Raw genomic sequence first — 15,406 nt, forward strand, 5'->3', positions numbered from 1 at the left:
AAGGACTGGCTGTATCCGATGAGGAAGATCCTTAGGGCAGCCCAAGGAGGGGGGCAGTTCTGTCTTGGGGTGGTCCGATCACGTGGTCCAGTTGAGGAGGCTAGGTGGCTCTTTGGGCTTCATCCTCAGGGAGACCAAGCTGGGAGACTTGTAGTCACCATCAGGGGCTGTCTCAAAGCTGTGGCCTCCCAGAGCTGGGGAGAATCCATGGATGGAGTAGATGCCCGGGGGAGGTCCTGGGGAAGCTGGCACACCCATAAAGCCAGCCACATTGCTGTGGGAATGGGAGTACGGTGATGTGCATGGGGATGGAATCCCCTCTGGTGACATCAGACAGGGGCCTCCCGGGCTCCCCGACCCCGGGCTGGGCCACAGGTTGCTCTGTAGCTGAAATGAGAAGCAGGGGGGTACATTAGCTTTTCAATTCAATGCCCATGCACACATTAGGGCATTCGTTAGTTCCTTGAAGGGCAAAGCGCTGTGTGCCAGGCTTTGGAGAGAGACAAAAAATGGAGCCATTCCCCTCCCCATCCTCACCTCACCTCACATCTCCATTCCACCCCCTTTCCAAAATCTTCCATGCCACTCGCTCCCCACCACCTGGGGGACCACCACAGGAATGTTCAGGGAGAACCCTGACGATGGCTGGACATTCATCTCTGATGGGATCCTTCAAGAGTATCTGGACCAAGTTCTTCATCTTACAAGTAAAGAAACTACGGTCACGCACTAGTTCCTAGTAGGTGCCATCTGTCTCTTCGGACTCTCAGATCAGTGCCCTTTTCCCATCACCCTCCACCAAGCAACTCTGGCATGTCCTAGAGATGACCAGGTGACAGGCAGAGCATCTGAAGGGTCGGACCTTGTTTATCCCTTTCTCTACCCAGTGGGAAACGATCATAGAACTGCATATGGACGTACTTCATGGTCTACAAAGCAATGGTCAACCTCTACTCCTTCCTCCCCCAAATGCTGTGAAGTGAGGAGAACAAATCTTTTGTAGGCAAGAGAAAGGCATCTGGGGAGACCAATCCAGTGCTAGCCTTGGAGTTAGGGAGTCTTGAGTTCTGACACTTGCTAACTTTGTGGTAGGGTTCAAAAACCGAACCTCTCAAGGACTCACCAAATCTCTTATCTTCCAAGTTAGAATCGATGCTAAGGATCAGTTCCAAGGCAGAAAAGTGGGAAGGACTAGGCAGTTGGGGTTAAGTGATTTGCTCAGGGTTACATAGCTAGGGAATATCTGAGGCCAGATTTGAATCCAGGATCTCATGGCTCCAGGTCTGGTGCTCTACCCACTGAGCCACTTAGGATTTTATTTTAGAGCTTCTATATCCCTCTAGCTGATGCTTTTAGGCAATATCGCTCAAGAGAAATAGGAAAGAAGCAACAATGATTGGCTAAGAGTCCATTAGAGCATTGGAATTGGTAAAAGAATTTTTTCTGCTCACCAAATCGGCTAGGGAGGTGTTTTAGGGCATTATTTCTTTCAGGGGCCATGAGAGAGACCTTCTCTCTCCCACCCATCCACCCCAATGGCATGGATGGAACCTGGAAGAATATCATGGTTTTCTAGACCTTACTTAAGAAGTAGTCTAGAAACCTTGGCTGCCCCTCAATGGAATGGAGAGGTGATTTTCAAAAGACATTTATGCATGTCCAGTGACCTTACCCCGGTATGCTATTTCTTAATTTACTCATTACTCTTTATTCCACACTAAATCAAGCCCAGAAAAATGTTCTGGAGAATGTGAAAGCAAAAAGGGGTGAAGTGGGGCTCCACTAGAGGGAAGAAGGCACAATGCTGGAACTGAATAAGGAAGGGGCTCTGGGCAAATTTCTCAATCTCCCTGAGCCTCAGTTTCCTCTTCTGCAGAAAGCTTAGTATATGTATCAAACAAGGAAAAAAGGTCCCCTCTACCACATACCTGAGAAATGGTCTCTCGGTCTTTTCCTGCAAAACTCCAGTAAGGCAAGTGGGAGGGATTCATCCTGCTATTTCCTAGGCTGCCTGTTCTACTTTTGGACAGTTCTAATTGTCAGGAAGTTTTACCCCTGTATCTACCCCTCCAACTTGCTGCTGGTTTTGTCCTTTGGGGCCAAACAGAACAAGAATAATCCCCCACATAAGCCAATCCTTCTAATACCTGAAGGCAGCTATCATGTTCTGTCCTCCACTATACCCACCCCTAAACTTCTCTTCTTTAGGCTGCAAGCATTTCCAGTTCCCTTGATCAAAAAAGCTCTAAAGGGGACAGCCAGGTGACTTAGTGTGACAAGGTCCTGGCTTCAGACACTTCCTAGCTGTGTGACCCTGGACAAGTCACTTAACTCCCATTGCATAGCCCTTGCCAAGCTCATCTGCCTTGGAACTGATGCTCAGTACCAATTCTTTTTTTTTTTACACCATCAGAACATGGAGCTGCCCAACATGGGAGGGGAAAAAGAGCCCCCAAATTTCTTCTCCTTCAGAAATGAGATTAAGACAGGTAAGCTGGACAGCCACTGAGAGCCTAGCCCACAGGGAAAGGATGCTTTCTATATCACTCCTTATAAATTTATAAATATCAATTATTTCAGTGCTGGAAAATTCTACCATTTCTGGTATGTATCTGTCGACTTTCTGTCACATGTATATGGAGCTGTTCATTTTGTGTCTCCATATTATGATGGAGTAATGCACAAAGGAAGGAGTCCATTTTAAAATCTTGCCTAGGGTCCTTTGTTCCTGCTTCTCTTTACTAGCATTTCTTGTTTTTTTTATTTTGAAAACTATTTATTTACTTATTTATTATTATTATTTTCCTGATTGGCAGAAAAGCTTTGACTTGACTTTCCCCTCTTCCCTTTTTCTATCTCCTCCCTCTTCTTGGTCCTCAATTACAGGGGACATTCTGGCACACATCCCCAGTGGAAGTACTGAAATCTTAGGTGGGGTCCCTAAGATCCCAACTCCCAGTGGAGGGAAGGAGGTTTGACTGGCAGGAGACAGGGCTCTAGTATATCCTGGGGTGGCCAGGAGTTCTCTCTCTCTGCCCACCACCTTACCTGGGGGTAGCTGTCTGTCCTGGGTAGCACTGAAATGTCATAGGTGGCTGTGAAGGGATTCCTCACCTCCTGGATCTTCCCATATCGCTCCCGTTTCCTCCACTTGGCTCTTCGGTTCTGGAACCAGACCTTTGAGGGGAGGGAAAGGAAGAAGAGAGGAAGGATGGGAAAGTGCCTTGGTGAGGCAGCCAGTTAGGAAGGGGATATGGTCTCCTTGGGATCCTCACAAGGGTGGAGAGCTCATTAGGCAAAGAACCAGAATAAGAACCTTCAGAGAGGACAGAGTGGGAGATGGATATGTCATCATGCTGCTTTGGGCTACAGGGGCTAATAAATCTATAAACCACTCACAACCATGTGAGTAAGGGGATGGGACCTGGGAGAGGTCCAATATGGCCCCAAACCAAGAGGAAGGGTTTTACTGGCCTCCTCCAGACCTGACTCATTCTTCTAGATGTTTCTCCAGGCTTGCCTGCCTTTGGTGTGAAGGTTGCTAACCAGTGTGTGTGTGTGTGTGTGTGTGTGTGTGTGTGTGTGTGTGTGTGTGCAGGAGCTGTGCCTACATTTGTGTCTGTGATGTGTACCCAGGTGCATCCATGTACACGTCTGTGTGCATTTGTGTAGCTGAATGTTTCGTGATTACCATTTCCTCTCTGATCAGGAAGGATTATCGATATAGAGCACTCAAGGATGTTAGATGTCTTTTAGTCCAGCCCCCTCATCTTACATGAGGAAAAGAGAAATTAAATGATTTGCCCAAGAGTGTACATACAAAGTAGTACACAGTGGAACCAGAATTCAAAATCAGGTCCCCTGATTTCAAATTCAAATAGAGTCTGGGACTGTGTGAAAAGGAATGAAGAATTCCTCTCCGTGCTTGGAGGGTAGTTGTGTAGATACTCCACTTGGGTAGCATGAATGGCATGCATGTTAATTCAGAAATATTGAGCAACCACTGTGTGCCCACCCTCAACAAGCCAAAACCCCCCCATAATAACAGAAGTTTATAATCTATTTGGAAGAGAAGAAAAGGTAAATATTGGTGTATGGGGGCCAAGCCAACATTCTACATCCTGAAATGAAATCCAAGCCCTATTTTACTCTGCCAAGGCTGAGGCTCCCACTCAAATCTGGGGAAGTAAAAGGGGGACGATGGGGTGTGGTTGTTGCTGGAGGAGGAAAAAGGAACAATTAGTTTGTGCCCTGGCCCTGGGGAATCACATGTGGAACAGACACCAGGGCAACAGAGAACATCCCTGGGAGCAAGAGAATGGTGAGGCAACTATTGTCATGTCCCTGAACACTCCGAGTTCCCTTTCTCATGACTCCCCTCCCAGCCTCCAACGCAGACCTAGCAGCATTATGAGAAATGATTCACAAACTGATTCTTTGGCTTGTCCACCATCACCTACTCCCACTTCAGGGGCAATGACTCGTGTAAATGTGTGTAATTTTGATTATTCAATTCCATGGAGCTAGAATTATATCCTGAATGAAGAAAAGGATACCTCTACTGGGAAGTATGTATTTTCTGTCTACTGGGTTGCATAGTGGATAGAGCACTGGACTCAGGAGTCAGGAAGCTCTAAGTTAAAATTATTTCTCAGTTACTTATTAGCCAAGTGATCCTCTGCAAGGAATTTAACCTCCCTCAACCTCAGTTTCCTCATCTGAAAAATGAGGATAATAATAACATCCAACTTAAACTGCTATATAAATTTTAGCTATCATTATTACAGAAAGATTCTCAGAGAACTGGGAAACTCTAGTGAACATTCCCTCAAGGCAATAGAAAGTGTTGGACCCAGATTCAAATTCTACTTCTGATGCTTGCCACCTCTATGACCTTGATCAAATGACTAAAATTCCATGAATTTCAGTCTCCTTCTCTGTAAAATGAAGGGATTGGAGGGGCAGCTGGGTAGCTCAGTGGATTGAGAACCAGGCCTAGAGATAGGAGGTCCTAGGTTCAAATCCAGCCTCAGACACTTCCCAGTTGTGTGACCCTGGGCAAGTCACTTGACCCCCACTGCCTACCCGTACCAATCTTCCACCTATAAGTCAATACACAGAAGTTAAGGGTTTAAAAAAAAATGAAGGGATTGGACTAGATGCTATCTATGGTTCCGTCTAGCCTAAATCTGTGATCCTATTTGAGAGGCTGAGGAGAAGGAATGGGGGTGGGGAAAAGGAATGTCTCCATCTGTCTTTCCATAGCTAGAACAGGAAAAAATAGTTGCTTTGTGTCCATGTTCTTGGATACCAGCTGAGAGCTCCCGGGGACTCCAGGTTCTGAAGCTGTTTTTATCTCTGGTTCTCTCACACCAAGGGCCCTGGGACACTGGGGGTCCTGCCTGATGGTGTTGGATCTTGGCTGACCCACAATGCAAGCAGTGGGCTTTGGGAGGGATTGGGGCAGTGGGATGTGCCAGGGTACCTCAGGAAGGACACAATAGCCCAGAGGCATATGCTCAGGGGTTCCCCTCCTTCCTCTCCGAGTCCCATCACTATCCACTACTCCTCCTAGAGGCAGCAAAAACTCACAGATGGCCCAAACCTTTTCCTCTTGCTTCTGCCCTCCTTACCTGGAAGCAGCTCCTGTTCTCTCAGAGCATCCCCTCATCCTCGAGTTCAAAGCAATCTTCCAGTGAAGGGCTCCCTCCCTCTGTCTCTGACTGTGTGTGTGTGTGTGTGTTTGTCTGTCTCTCTTTTTCTTTCTCTGTCTCTCTGTCTCTGTCTCTGACTGTGTGTGTGTGTGTTTGTCTCTCTTTTTCTTTCTCAGTCTCTCTGTCTCTGTCTCTGACTGTGTGTGTTTGTCTCTTTTTCTTTCTCTGTCTCTCTGTCTCTGTCTCTGACTCTGTGTGTGTTTGTCTCTTTTTCTTTCTCTGTCTCTCTGTCTCTGTCTCTGTCTCTGACTCTGTGTGTGTTTGTCTCTTTTTCTTTCTCTGTCTCTCTGTCTCTGTCTCTGTCTCTGTCCCTGACTCTGTGTATGTGTTTGTCTCTCTTTTTTTTCTCTGTCTCTCTATCTCTGTCTCTGTCTCTGAGGAGGATCTGGCAGTGTTTTTGTGCCAAATATGGGCTTTGCCCTGCTCTGCTCAGATGGGGTTAGCCCTTCTTTTAATGTATATTTGGGTTCCTGACCAGTCCCAGGTAACAGCTTCCTCCAGCTTACTCTTATGGACAAGATGTGCCTCGGTAGCCTTTGGGATGTCAGCTCTTATTCTTTCCCATAGTCTCAGGCTCCTCCCTCATTCTCCAACTCTTCCCCTTTCCCAGATCTTGAGCACGGGATTCTTAGTTCCTCCCAGCACATAGGTAGCTGCAGTGGGCACTAGAGCCCTCTCCAAAAAGCTAGAGTCAGTGATGGGTGAACTACGGCCCTCGGACCAGATGTGGCCCCCTGAAATGTTCTATCCGGCAGAGCGACATTATTTCTAATCTGAAGAATACAATGAGGAGGATACAATACAATGAAACTTTGAAAGAGTTGCCTTAGAAACAGACTGACAGATGAGCATTTCCTTTCCTTTGGGCCCCTCTTTAAAAAGTTTGCCCATCACTGAGCTCGACCTCTGGCTGAGTCTCCAGGAAGGAGGGAGATGCAGGTCAGCTTGGGTCTTTGCAAGAGTCAAGAAGCCAATGAGAGTGATAATGGAAAATTCTCTTGTTCTGGGGGACTCTACTATTCCATGCAATTACTTTTAGGGTGGTGAACCCCTTTTTATCTTCCCTTTCTCCTCCCCCACCAAACAACCAAGCTTCTCAGTTTAGGGATTTGAGTATGTATCCATAGTCCAGTTAGGGAAATCCCCTAAAAGGTTTTCCTTTGGATGACCATGTCCCAGAGATGTCACCCATACCTTTGTGGTTTCCCTTTGGCCCAGCTCTGATCTCTGCCCCTCTGAATCTCCCCTCTCTTGCTCAGTAAAGTTAAGGGATTCCAAGCAGGCTGTGATAGGAAAATAGGTGACCTGAGTCTCCAGGGGTCCTCCTCACCTGTACCCGGGCCTCAGTCAGGTCAGTCCTGAGGGCCAGCTGTTCCCTTGCATACACATCAGGGTAATGGGTCTTCTGGAAAACCTTCTCTAGCTCTTCCAGCTGGAAAGTGCTGAATGTAGTCCGATTCCTCCGTTTCTTGTTTTTGCTTTTGGGCAATTCCATTGAGTCAGTGAGCTGGGGGCTTAGAGGTCCCCGAAGCCTGGCCAAACAGGGTGCCGGGGAGCCTGTCAGCTCCGGGGGGCTCTCCAAGGGACCTCCTGGACAGTCTAGAGGCAGTGGGGGGAAGCTGGCGACTTTGGAGACCTTTTCTTCTGCTGTAATGGAAAACACAAAAGGGAGGGATGGAAAGGGGACTCTGGGGTTTTGTGGGTGGAATGGGGTGGGGGGGAGGAATATTGACGTCTCCTGGCTCCACCTCCCTCCCTCTCCTCCCTTTCTTTTCCAGGCAACCATCCTCAGTAGGCGCCTGGCATTCTGGAGGGCTGCCTGTGGAGGGGGCCCTGGGGGAGCCATGTGCTCTGTGGTCTGGGCAAGAGTAAAACAGGCCAGGGGGGGCAGGTTTTAGAGGGTCTGGAAGTCTGGGGGAGGGGCAATGAGATGTGCCTCAAGGAAATGTTCCATTCTGATGTTATGGGGTATAGGAGATTGGTGAACCAAAGAGGTGGTTGATAAGTCCAGCTCCCCACTTCTTCTACTAGAAGCCAAATCTGATTCCAAGCTATCTTCTTTGCCATCCTCTGGCATCCATGTCTCATTATGACCAGGTACACTAAAAACACCCCTAGGTACAAACTCTGAACCCCAAATCTCAGGATTAACCCAACATCTCAAGCAAAAACAGAAAATCCTGCCTCAAGGGATATTTCCAAGAGTTTGTCTCTCCCTTTCTATCCCCATCCCTATTCCTAGATCTTGACTTTATTGGCTAAATTCAAAACTGGGCTTCTCTTCACTGCAATCCAGCTCAATAGAAACGGGGGGCCTTGGAGGAAGAGGAAAAAATCCAAAGAAGAAGATTCCAGGCTCTGCAGGGTCTCTGAATGCCTCTAGATCTCCTGTTGGGCCCATCATAGAAAGGAAGTCAAGAGCATACAGGAAATGTTGAAGGTCATGATAAGACCAACCAACAGTAAGGGGGTAAGTGGAACATGAAAGGGGCACAGTTGGGGACAAACTGAGGAATGATGGCAAAATCTTCTCCCTTTCCAGTCCCATTCCCTTTTCCCTCCTGTCTCCTTAGCTGGTCCAGCCTCTCCCTCACAGTCCAACAATTAGTGAGCAAGGGGTAATCCATTTGCAGGCTGGGAACTGTTTCCAGCAGCCTCACTCTGACATGTTAACTCCCTCTTTCAGGAAGCACTTGTGGAGATCCACCAAGTCCTGAGAATGGTGAAAAATAGGTCACAGTCATCTCCTCCACCCTCTCCCATGGACATCAGGCCCCCAGCAGTACCCCATAAAATTCCCCTCTTGGCTGTCCCAAGAGAGCTATAGGAATAATGTACCATTCTCTTATTCTCACATCCCCCTGCCCTGTCACTGGTCCCATTCTCAGCAGGAGCCCATCCCCTTCCCCCTCTGAGGTTCAGTGGAGAGAGGCAGTTTCCTGGGAATTTTGGTGACAAGATCACATGACCAGCTTCAGGCTAGGGAAGCTGGGGAGGGCTCTAGGTGGAACTATCAGATTTTCCATTTCCTAGTTTCTTGTGCCTTCTTCCCCTGATAGAACCATCATGTAGGCAAACTGAGACACTTTTTTTTAACATTAGCAAGCAAAATCTTCCTTAGGGGGCAAGCAGGAATTTGCCTGGTGAACTGGAGAGTGATTTGTATAAGTGTGTGATTTTAGAGATTGGGGAATGGGGGAGGTAAGGGGTCTAGCACTGGCCTGAAGGTCCCAAATCTCAGTCTAAAGGTCTTACATCTAGAGGCAAGTGTCGAAACCTACTTCAGGGAGGTCTTGATCTGCAGGACAAAAAGGTTTCCCAGGCATAAGAACTTCATTAACAACCAGGGAATAGGCACAGACGGGATAATGGCTTGGAAACACACCTTCAGTTCCTGGGGAAAACACATAGACACCATTGTTTGGAGCTTGGAAAATAGGACTTAGTGGGATAGGTGACTCCAGTTCAAGGAAAGTGTCTATTTGGAGACCCATCAAGACCTCCAGTTCCAGAAGGATCCTAGCCTCCAGAAGGTGACTAGAGGAGATCCAGGGTCCAGCTTAGGGGAAGTCTGGGGCATTGTGAAATGTACTCTATGTGTGGTTGGTTGAAAGTGTTTGCCCTAGAAATAGAGGTCCCAGGGATGGCAAGGTGTCAGTCCCAGGCTCTCACTGCCTCAGGTGCTTATCCTTTCTATAAGCCCTTCTTAAGGCACCAAACCTCCTCCCACCTTCCTCCTTCCTCAACCCTCACCTCCCGCACAAGACGCCTTCCTTTGGACTTTCAGGAATGAAATGGCTCAAACACAACACATCTCTGTTTAGCTGTCCTATGTAGGATCAGATCACACCGCCCCTCCTCCTCCCAGTTAGCGTTGATTTGAATGAGAACTTTGAAAAAGGAGGTAAAGCCGGCTCTGGGACTCCCCCGCCATAGATGTAGGGAGAAAGTAGGGCTCAGGTAGCAATTCTCAAGGTTTTTCCTCTGGCCATGCTGGACACCCAAGGAAATGATCTCTCTGGGAGCAGCCAGTGGAGGAAGAAGGGGTGCAACCCTGACGTAAAGGACCCGAAGGAGAGAAATAGGGACCAAAAAATGAAAGAACATGTAAAAGGCAAATAAGTAGTTCAAGTCTATGCATAAGAAAAGAATAGACAATTTTTACCATACAGTGGAAATGCAGTGTGTGAGCATGAAAACATGGTGGGGTGGGGATAGAAAGAAAGCCTTGGGGTGATGCAGGCACAGCCCACGATATCTGAATTCTGTCCTTTACCTACCTTGTGTCTCTGCCGTGTTCCCCCCAAGCTTAAACTTCTACACCCTCCTTTTGTGCCTCAGTTTCCCCATAATGCTAGCTCTAGACCTGTCTCTCTTTCAGAAGAAACTTTAATACTGGTGTCTTCCCGTTCAGCATCGATGAGCGGGGTTTCGAGGGCGGACGTTGCAAAGCCGCAGATATAGCCTTGCTGTGAAGGCGCCAAAGTCCTAACAATTTTTGGAAAGTTGAATAAACTTCAAGAAATAGGGGGTCCCCTCTCCCTCGAGGCGTTGAAGTAAAAGCTGGATAGCCCCTTGCCTGGAGGACGCAGAGGGGATGCAGGTACCGAATTAGATCACTTCCGAGGTCCCTGGGATTTTCTGATTCCGGTGGCTCCCTTCTGGACTATCGCCACGCTGCCGAACCCTTACTAGAGGAGAGAGTACGCGGAGGGTAACTAGAAGCGAACGAGAAAGGGGCGAAGGGACACGCTGTGAGAATGTGAGCAGGCAATCCAGGGCAGTGGAGGAGAATTGGGGGTGGGGGTACGGAGGCGGTGGGGTGAGCATCTCAGGCAGGGACCGAGAAACGGAGCCCAGGGCCAGCGGGCGTCCGTTAGAAAGGGGGCACACATGTCCCGTGCCAGAGGGGAAGTGCCCTCGGAAGGCAGTGCTGGAATTGAGTCCCGACAGAGCTTTGGGGCATTGGATGGGTTGCTCAAGGGCGGCGGAATAGAGAACTCGGGATCTGAGCCTAGGGCAGAGAATGCGGGTGTGAACGTGTGTTGTGGAAGGCGGTGGCGTCCTGTGGCGCAGGTTGGGAAGGAGAGGACGCAGATTTGGGACTGACTGTGCGGGCTGGTTGTCTTTAATCCCTCCGAAGGGCCGGCGCGTTTGTCGCTCTCTTCTTCCTCTCCACCAGGCCTGTGCTGCCCCTTCGGGGCTCTCTTCCTGGTAGCTTTTTTCATTTCGTCCTCTGTCTTGCAATCTCTTTCCATCCAACCCCAAATGGGGACTATGATCTTATGGACTTTGGTAGAAGACAGCGCAGGGGCGTTTGGAGGAGGTGGCCTGGGCCTGGGGTCCTGCCTGGAAGGGAAAATGTTCAGTGGGGACGAGGGAGGGAGGAGAGCCAAATCGAGGCAGATTTCAGGGGTTCCATCAGCTTAGATTGAAAAAAAAATTACATTTTCATTTTCATTAACCTCTAACTAAAAAATGAGCATTTCCTTCCATTATTTTTAAATGATATTCTGAGAAAGGGATCTACAACAAAAGTTAGACACTCCTGTCTTAGAAGGAGGCTCGCATTCCTTGTTCTGAGGGGTGACCCCAGAGTTGGGCCAGCCTTTTAAACCACTCATCCGGTTAGGCTGGGACTAAGAACAAGCTGAATATTTACAGATCAGACTCCTTTGGTCCAGAATTCATCATCCAGGTCTGGATTCGATTCCAGCCCTGAGCTCCGGGTCTAGCTCACAGTGTTTTGGGGGGCCTGGCCGAAGCGGCATAATGGTCCCTACCCCCAGCTTCATTCCCTCTTTGGTTCGCAAACTAGTTCCGTAAAGAAATCAAAGTTCTCTCAGCCTCCTCCTTCGGAGAGAGAAGATCAGAGACCTGGTGGAGGGAAGCAGAGCCAGAAGTAGAATTCAGGCTGGACCAGAGAGGGGAGGGAAGAGGAAAACCCACCCAGGACCTGGAAAAGCTGAAAGGAGCAGCCCCCGCTGGAGCAAGAGGGTAGCGGAGGCATTTTTCTGGCGAAATTAACCGGATTTGTAAAGACACCCATCGGGCCAGATGGGGAGCAGCTGCACAATTACTGGTCTGAACGGGAAATATTTCAAGCCCATTATTAAAAGGCTCGGGAAATGAGGTGGCTTTCCCCATCTCTTTCTACCACCCTAGCAAATGGGCTTGGCCTCCAGAATTGCCGCCGTTGCTCTCTCGGGGTGGTCACTGGGCATCTGATCTAGGGACTGGCCCCTGGGTGCTTTCCTCTCTTGAGGGGTCCCTGCTCCTACAGTTCGGTAGGGCAGATACTTATAACCTCGGAAAAGGAGACTGCTTAGGGGGCACCTCGGGGCTTGCCCAAGCCATCGATGGCTTCTAATTCTCTACACATTTTGATCCTTCCCTTTTCCATCTTTCCTTGATGTATTTCTTTCTTCCTCTCTTTCTTATGCATTAAGTCTAGTCAATTGTTTTCTTTCCTCTCTGATTCTTTTCTTTCGTTTTTTCATCCTTCTTTTCCTTCCATCCCCACTGCAGTCTCTCAATTCATCTTTCTTTCGTTCTCTATTTATCTCCTCCTTCCCTTTTCCCGTTTCTTTCGTTCTTTCTTGTTTCTTTTTTCCTTCCTCTCTCGTTTTGTTACTTTTCCTTCCTGTTCCAACTGTTTTCTCTTTATTTTATTTTCTCTATTGCTTTCCTTGCGTTTCATCTTCCTTCTTCCGTGTCTTGCTTTAAAAAAACATTTTTTTTTTGCCAACATTCTCGGCATTCTCTGCGCCTGCTATCTTTCTTCTGCTTGCTCTCATTTTCGTTTTTACGTACTTTCCCAATCTCCTCCCATCCTCGCTATTTACCCATTGGTTTCCCACCCTTTCCTTTCCCACTTTTCGTGCTGCTCCTGGAGTTCAGGTCTGAGATGATCGGGTGTTTCCCGTGGCTACAGCACGGTTCCCCCTTTTCTCTGGCCCTTCGCTGGCCCTGCATCACCCACTTACAGCGTAAGAAAGTTCCCCAGACCGGAGCACTCCGTGAATGCTGACCAGCGAGGCCAAGCAGGCAGCCCTATTAAGGACAGGGAAAGGTGTAAAGAAGGGTAGGGGGACTCCTGGGTCCTCCAGGCCCTCATCTCTCTCTCTGTACCAGGCCAGGTTTTACCACCTCGTGCGGGTTGTTGTACCTGTTCCATTTCTCCTGTTTACAGAGCAAGCAGCCCCTCGTCTGCCTGGGATCTGAGGAGCCAGGCCAACTGCTTCTCATTAAGTCCCAACTGTGGTTTTTATCAGGAGAGCCACTTTCAAAGAACGCAGACATGAAGGACCGAAGAGTCAATCATTTCCTACAGCTGACCCCCAGCTCCCCACCCCTCTGCTTCTTCTCTCCTGCACCCAGCTCAGGTCGGGGAAAGGAAGCAAGGACCAAGGCTGAGGGGATTGTCTTGGGTGGGATGGCTGGTCAGCTGGGGACCTACATAGAACTGGGAGCTAGCTCAAGACTAGTCTGGCACCTCACACTGATGAGGACGCTCTCCGAGGGTTATTCTGTCCCCTCCTTTCTTAGTCCTAAGACCCAGGCCTCTTTCACTTCTTCAGCAAAGCACAAAAAAGACAGTAGTTATCCGAGATAGTCTGCTGAGATCTAAAGTGCAAAGAGCCCACAGGAGTACAGTGAAGCTCAGGGCCTTCCGGGAGTTCAGGGCTCAACCCAAGAGTTGTTTGGGTCAGTTTTCCCCGGGGCCCAGAGGTCATAGAGCTGGAAATTTTGCCTCCAGAGGACCTGGCCGGTGTCGGATTGCTCTGTTCGGGGCTCTGCTTTCCTGAGATTTGACCCGTGAGGCTGGGATCAATCGCCTCCTCCGCCAGAAGAAAGTACCAGGTTCCCCGGAATAACCGAAAAGCCACTCAAAAACACAGGCCCTGGGCATATCCTAAGGAGGAACTGGAATCCCTCTATCCGATTTGGGAAACCCAGCTCAAGACCTAATTTGAAAGGCTGAAAGTAGAAAGAGCAAGACTAACTCTAACCTCAGGCGAACCTGTGTTTGAATAGTAAAAACATCAAGGATGATCGAATGACCCGCTGGACGATTGCCCCAAGAAAGCCAAATCCATGTCATTGCCGGTCTAGTGACACAGGCCCTTCGGTGCTGACATGGGGAAATCAAGGCTGAGCGGAGAAGGGAGCTGGGGACCGGGGACTGGCCTGCCCCAGCTAAGAGAAGGCTTGGGGGAAAGCTACAGCTGAGAAGAGGAGCGGCCGAGACCCATAAGCTTTACTCTCTTCGACCGGGGTCATCTCGCACCAGGCCGGGCTGGGCTGGAATGGTCAGGGCCAGCCAAGTCCAGAGATCTTGGGCGCCTTTCACGCCTCTCCCCCTAAGCCTAGTTTGTCTCACTCAGTTGGCCCGCCACAATCAGCCCTTCGGTCGCCTTTCACCGCGACAGCCTCACCAGAATTTCCCAGTCTTCATCCCCAAAGTTCCCCGCCAGACCCTGGCAGCGAATTTCGGTTCCCTGGTCCGATTTTCTTCGACCCAGGTTCCGACGGCCGCTGAGGGCAAAAGCACGAGAACAAAGCCCTTCAGATGCCTCTGACCCGGGAGAAAGTGTGGGTGATCTCCGGGGTTGAGAAGAGAAAAGGAAGGGAGGCCCCGGCGAAGAGGGACCCAGTGGGGTTCCCAGATTCCTCGTAGTCGTGGGAGGCTGCAGAACTTAGCTCAACAACCGCGCGTCAGTGTGTGTCAGTCCCCCGCCCGCCCGTAGACTCCCATCAGCGTTACCTTCCGCAGGGGCCTCGTAAAAGCGCCTGCCGTTGAGGGTCGGCCCAGGCCCGGGCTCCTGCAGGTACTTGGCGGGGGGCTTGGCCGCCTCCGGGGAATAGGGCTCCAGAGTTCCGCAGGCCGTAGCGTAGCGAGCAATCCGAGAGCTGGGGAGTGGAGCGGAGTGCAGGTGAGGAGAGGATCCCGGTGGCTTGTCGGCCGCCGGGTAAGCGCCGGGCCCCGAGCCGTAAGGAAGACAGTGCTCGGGCTCCATGCAGGCCTCCGGGGGGCCCGGGCCTGGGGCCGGGGAGCTTGTACGCGTACTCGGGACGGGCTGCCGGGCCGGCCGGCTCTGGGGCTCGAGCTGCCCTCGCGGGTTGTGCGCGCCAAGGGGGGAGGGACCTGGGAACTGGGCCCCGGAGCCCCCGAGAGCGGCGCGCGCCGCGGGGGGCGGGGGGCGAGGGGGAGGGGGGTAGTGTTCCTCCTGACTTAATCCACTAACTATCCACGTCACGTGCGGCGGTGCCCCGCGCGGGGATTAACCCCTCGGAGACCGGACGCACCCAGCCCTGGCCACCCTGTGCCCAGTTCTCCGAGGTGAGCGCAGCTTCAGGCCGGAGTGGGGGAAGGACCGGACGACTCTTGCCCGGGTCCTACGAGCAACGGGAAGCCGAGTATGGGAGGTGGGGAGGGAGATTGAGCTTGTGCGCTCGGCCGGGGAGGGGTCCTCTTTTCTTCTGCCCCATCCCCGCCCCTGCTCTCCAAGGCCGGGACAGCGCCCTTGGCAGAAGAGCCTTTCGAAAGTCCTAGCCCTGGGCACCCCGAGAGAACTAGGCGTTCTGCTTGCTATCATTCGCATCTTCCCGAAGAGCCGGCCTCGGGATCTCAGGGACACTCGGAGAAGAAAACACGGGATCGAAGAAGAGCCCAGGCCATCCCCTCTCCT

The 15,406-nt window shown here is 50.4% G+C and overlaps 1 protein-coding gene across 1 annotated transcript; it reads right to left on the reverse strand.

The window, feature by feature from the left end:
- Positions 1-78: 78 nt before the first annotated feature.
- ALX3 (ALX homeobox 3) lies at positions 79-14,734 on the reverse strand. The gene is made up of 4 exons (XM_044675946.1): positions 14,482-14,734; positions 7,045-7,361; positions 3,049-3,177; positions 79-387 (listed from the first exon to the last, which is right to left on the reverse strand). Exons 1-4 carry the CDS (start codon positions 14,732-14,734, stop codon positions 79-81), a joined length of 1,008 nt encoding a protein of 335 aa, XP_044531881.1.
- Between the last annotated feature and the right edge of the window lie 672 nt (positions 14,735-15,406).

This window comes from Gracilinanus agilis, chromosome 4 (assembly GCF_016433145.1).
Source record: "Gracilinanus agilis isolate LMUSP501 chromosome 4, AgileGrace, whole genome shotgun sequence".
Classification (NCBI taxonomy): Eukaryota; Metazoa; Chordata; class Mammalia; order Didelphimorphia; family Didelphidae; genus Gracilinanus; species Gracilinanus agilis.

Coding starts and splice junctions, on each gene's coding strand:
- ALX3 (XM_044675946.1), bottom strand. CDS start 14,734: ATGGAGCCCGAGCACTGTCTTCCTTACGGCTCGGGGCCCGGCGCTTAC. Junction 7,362..14,481: donor TTACGAGGCCCCTGCGGAAG/GTAACGCTGATG, acceptor TTTCCATTACAG/CAGAAGAAAAGGTCTCCAAA. Junction 388..3,048: donor GGACAGACAGCTACCCCCAG/GTAAGGTGGTGG, acceptor TTCTCATTTCAG/CTACAGAGCAACCTGTGGCC.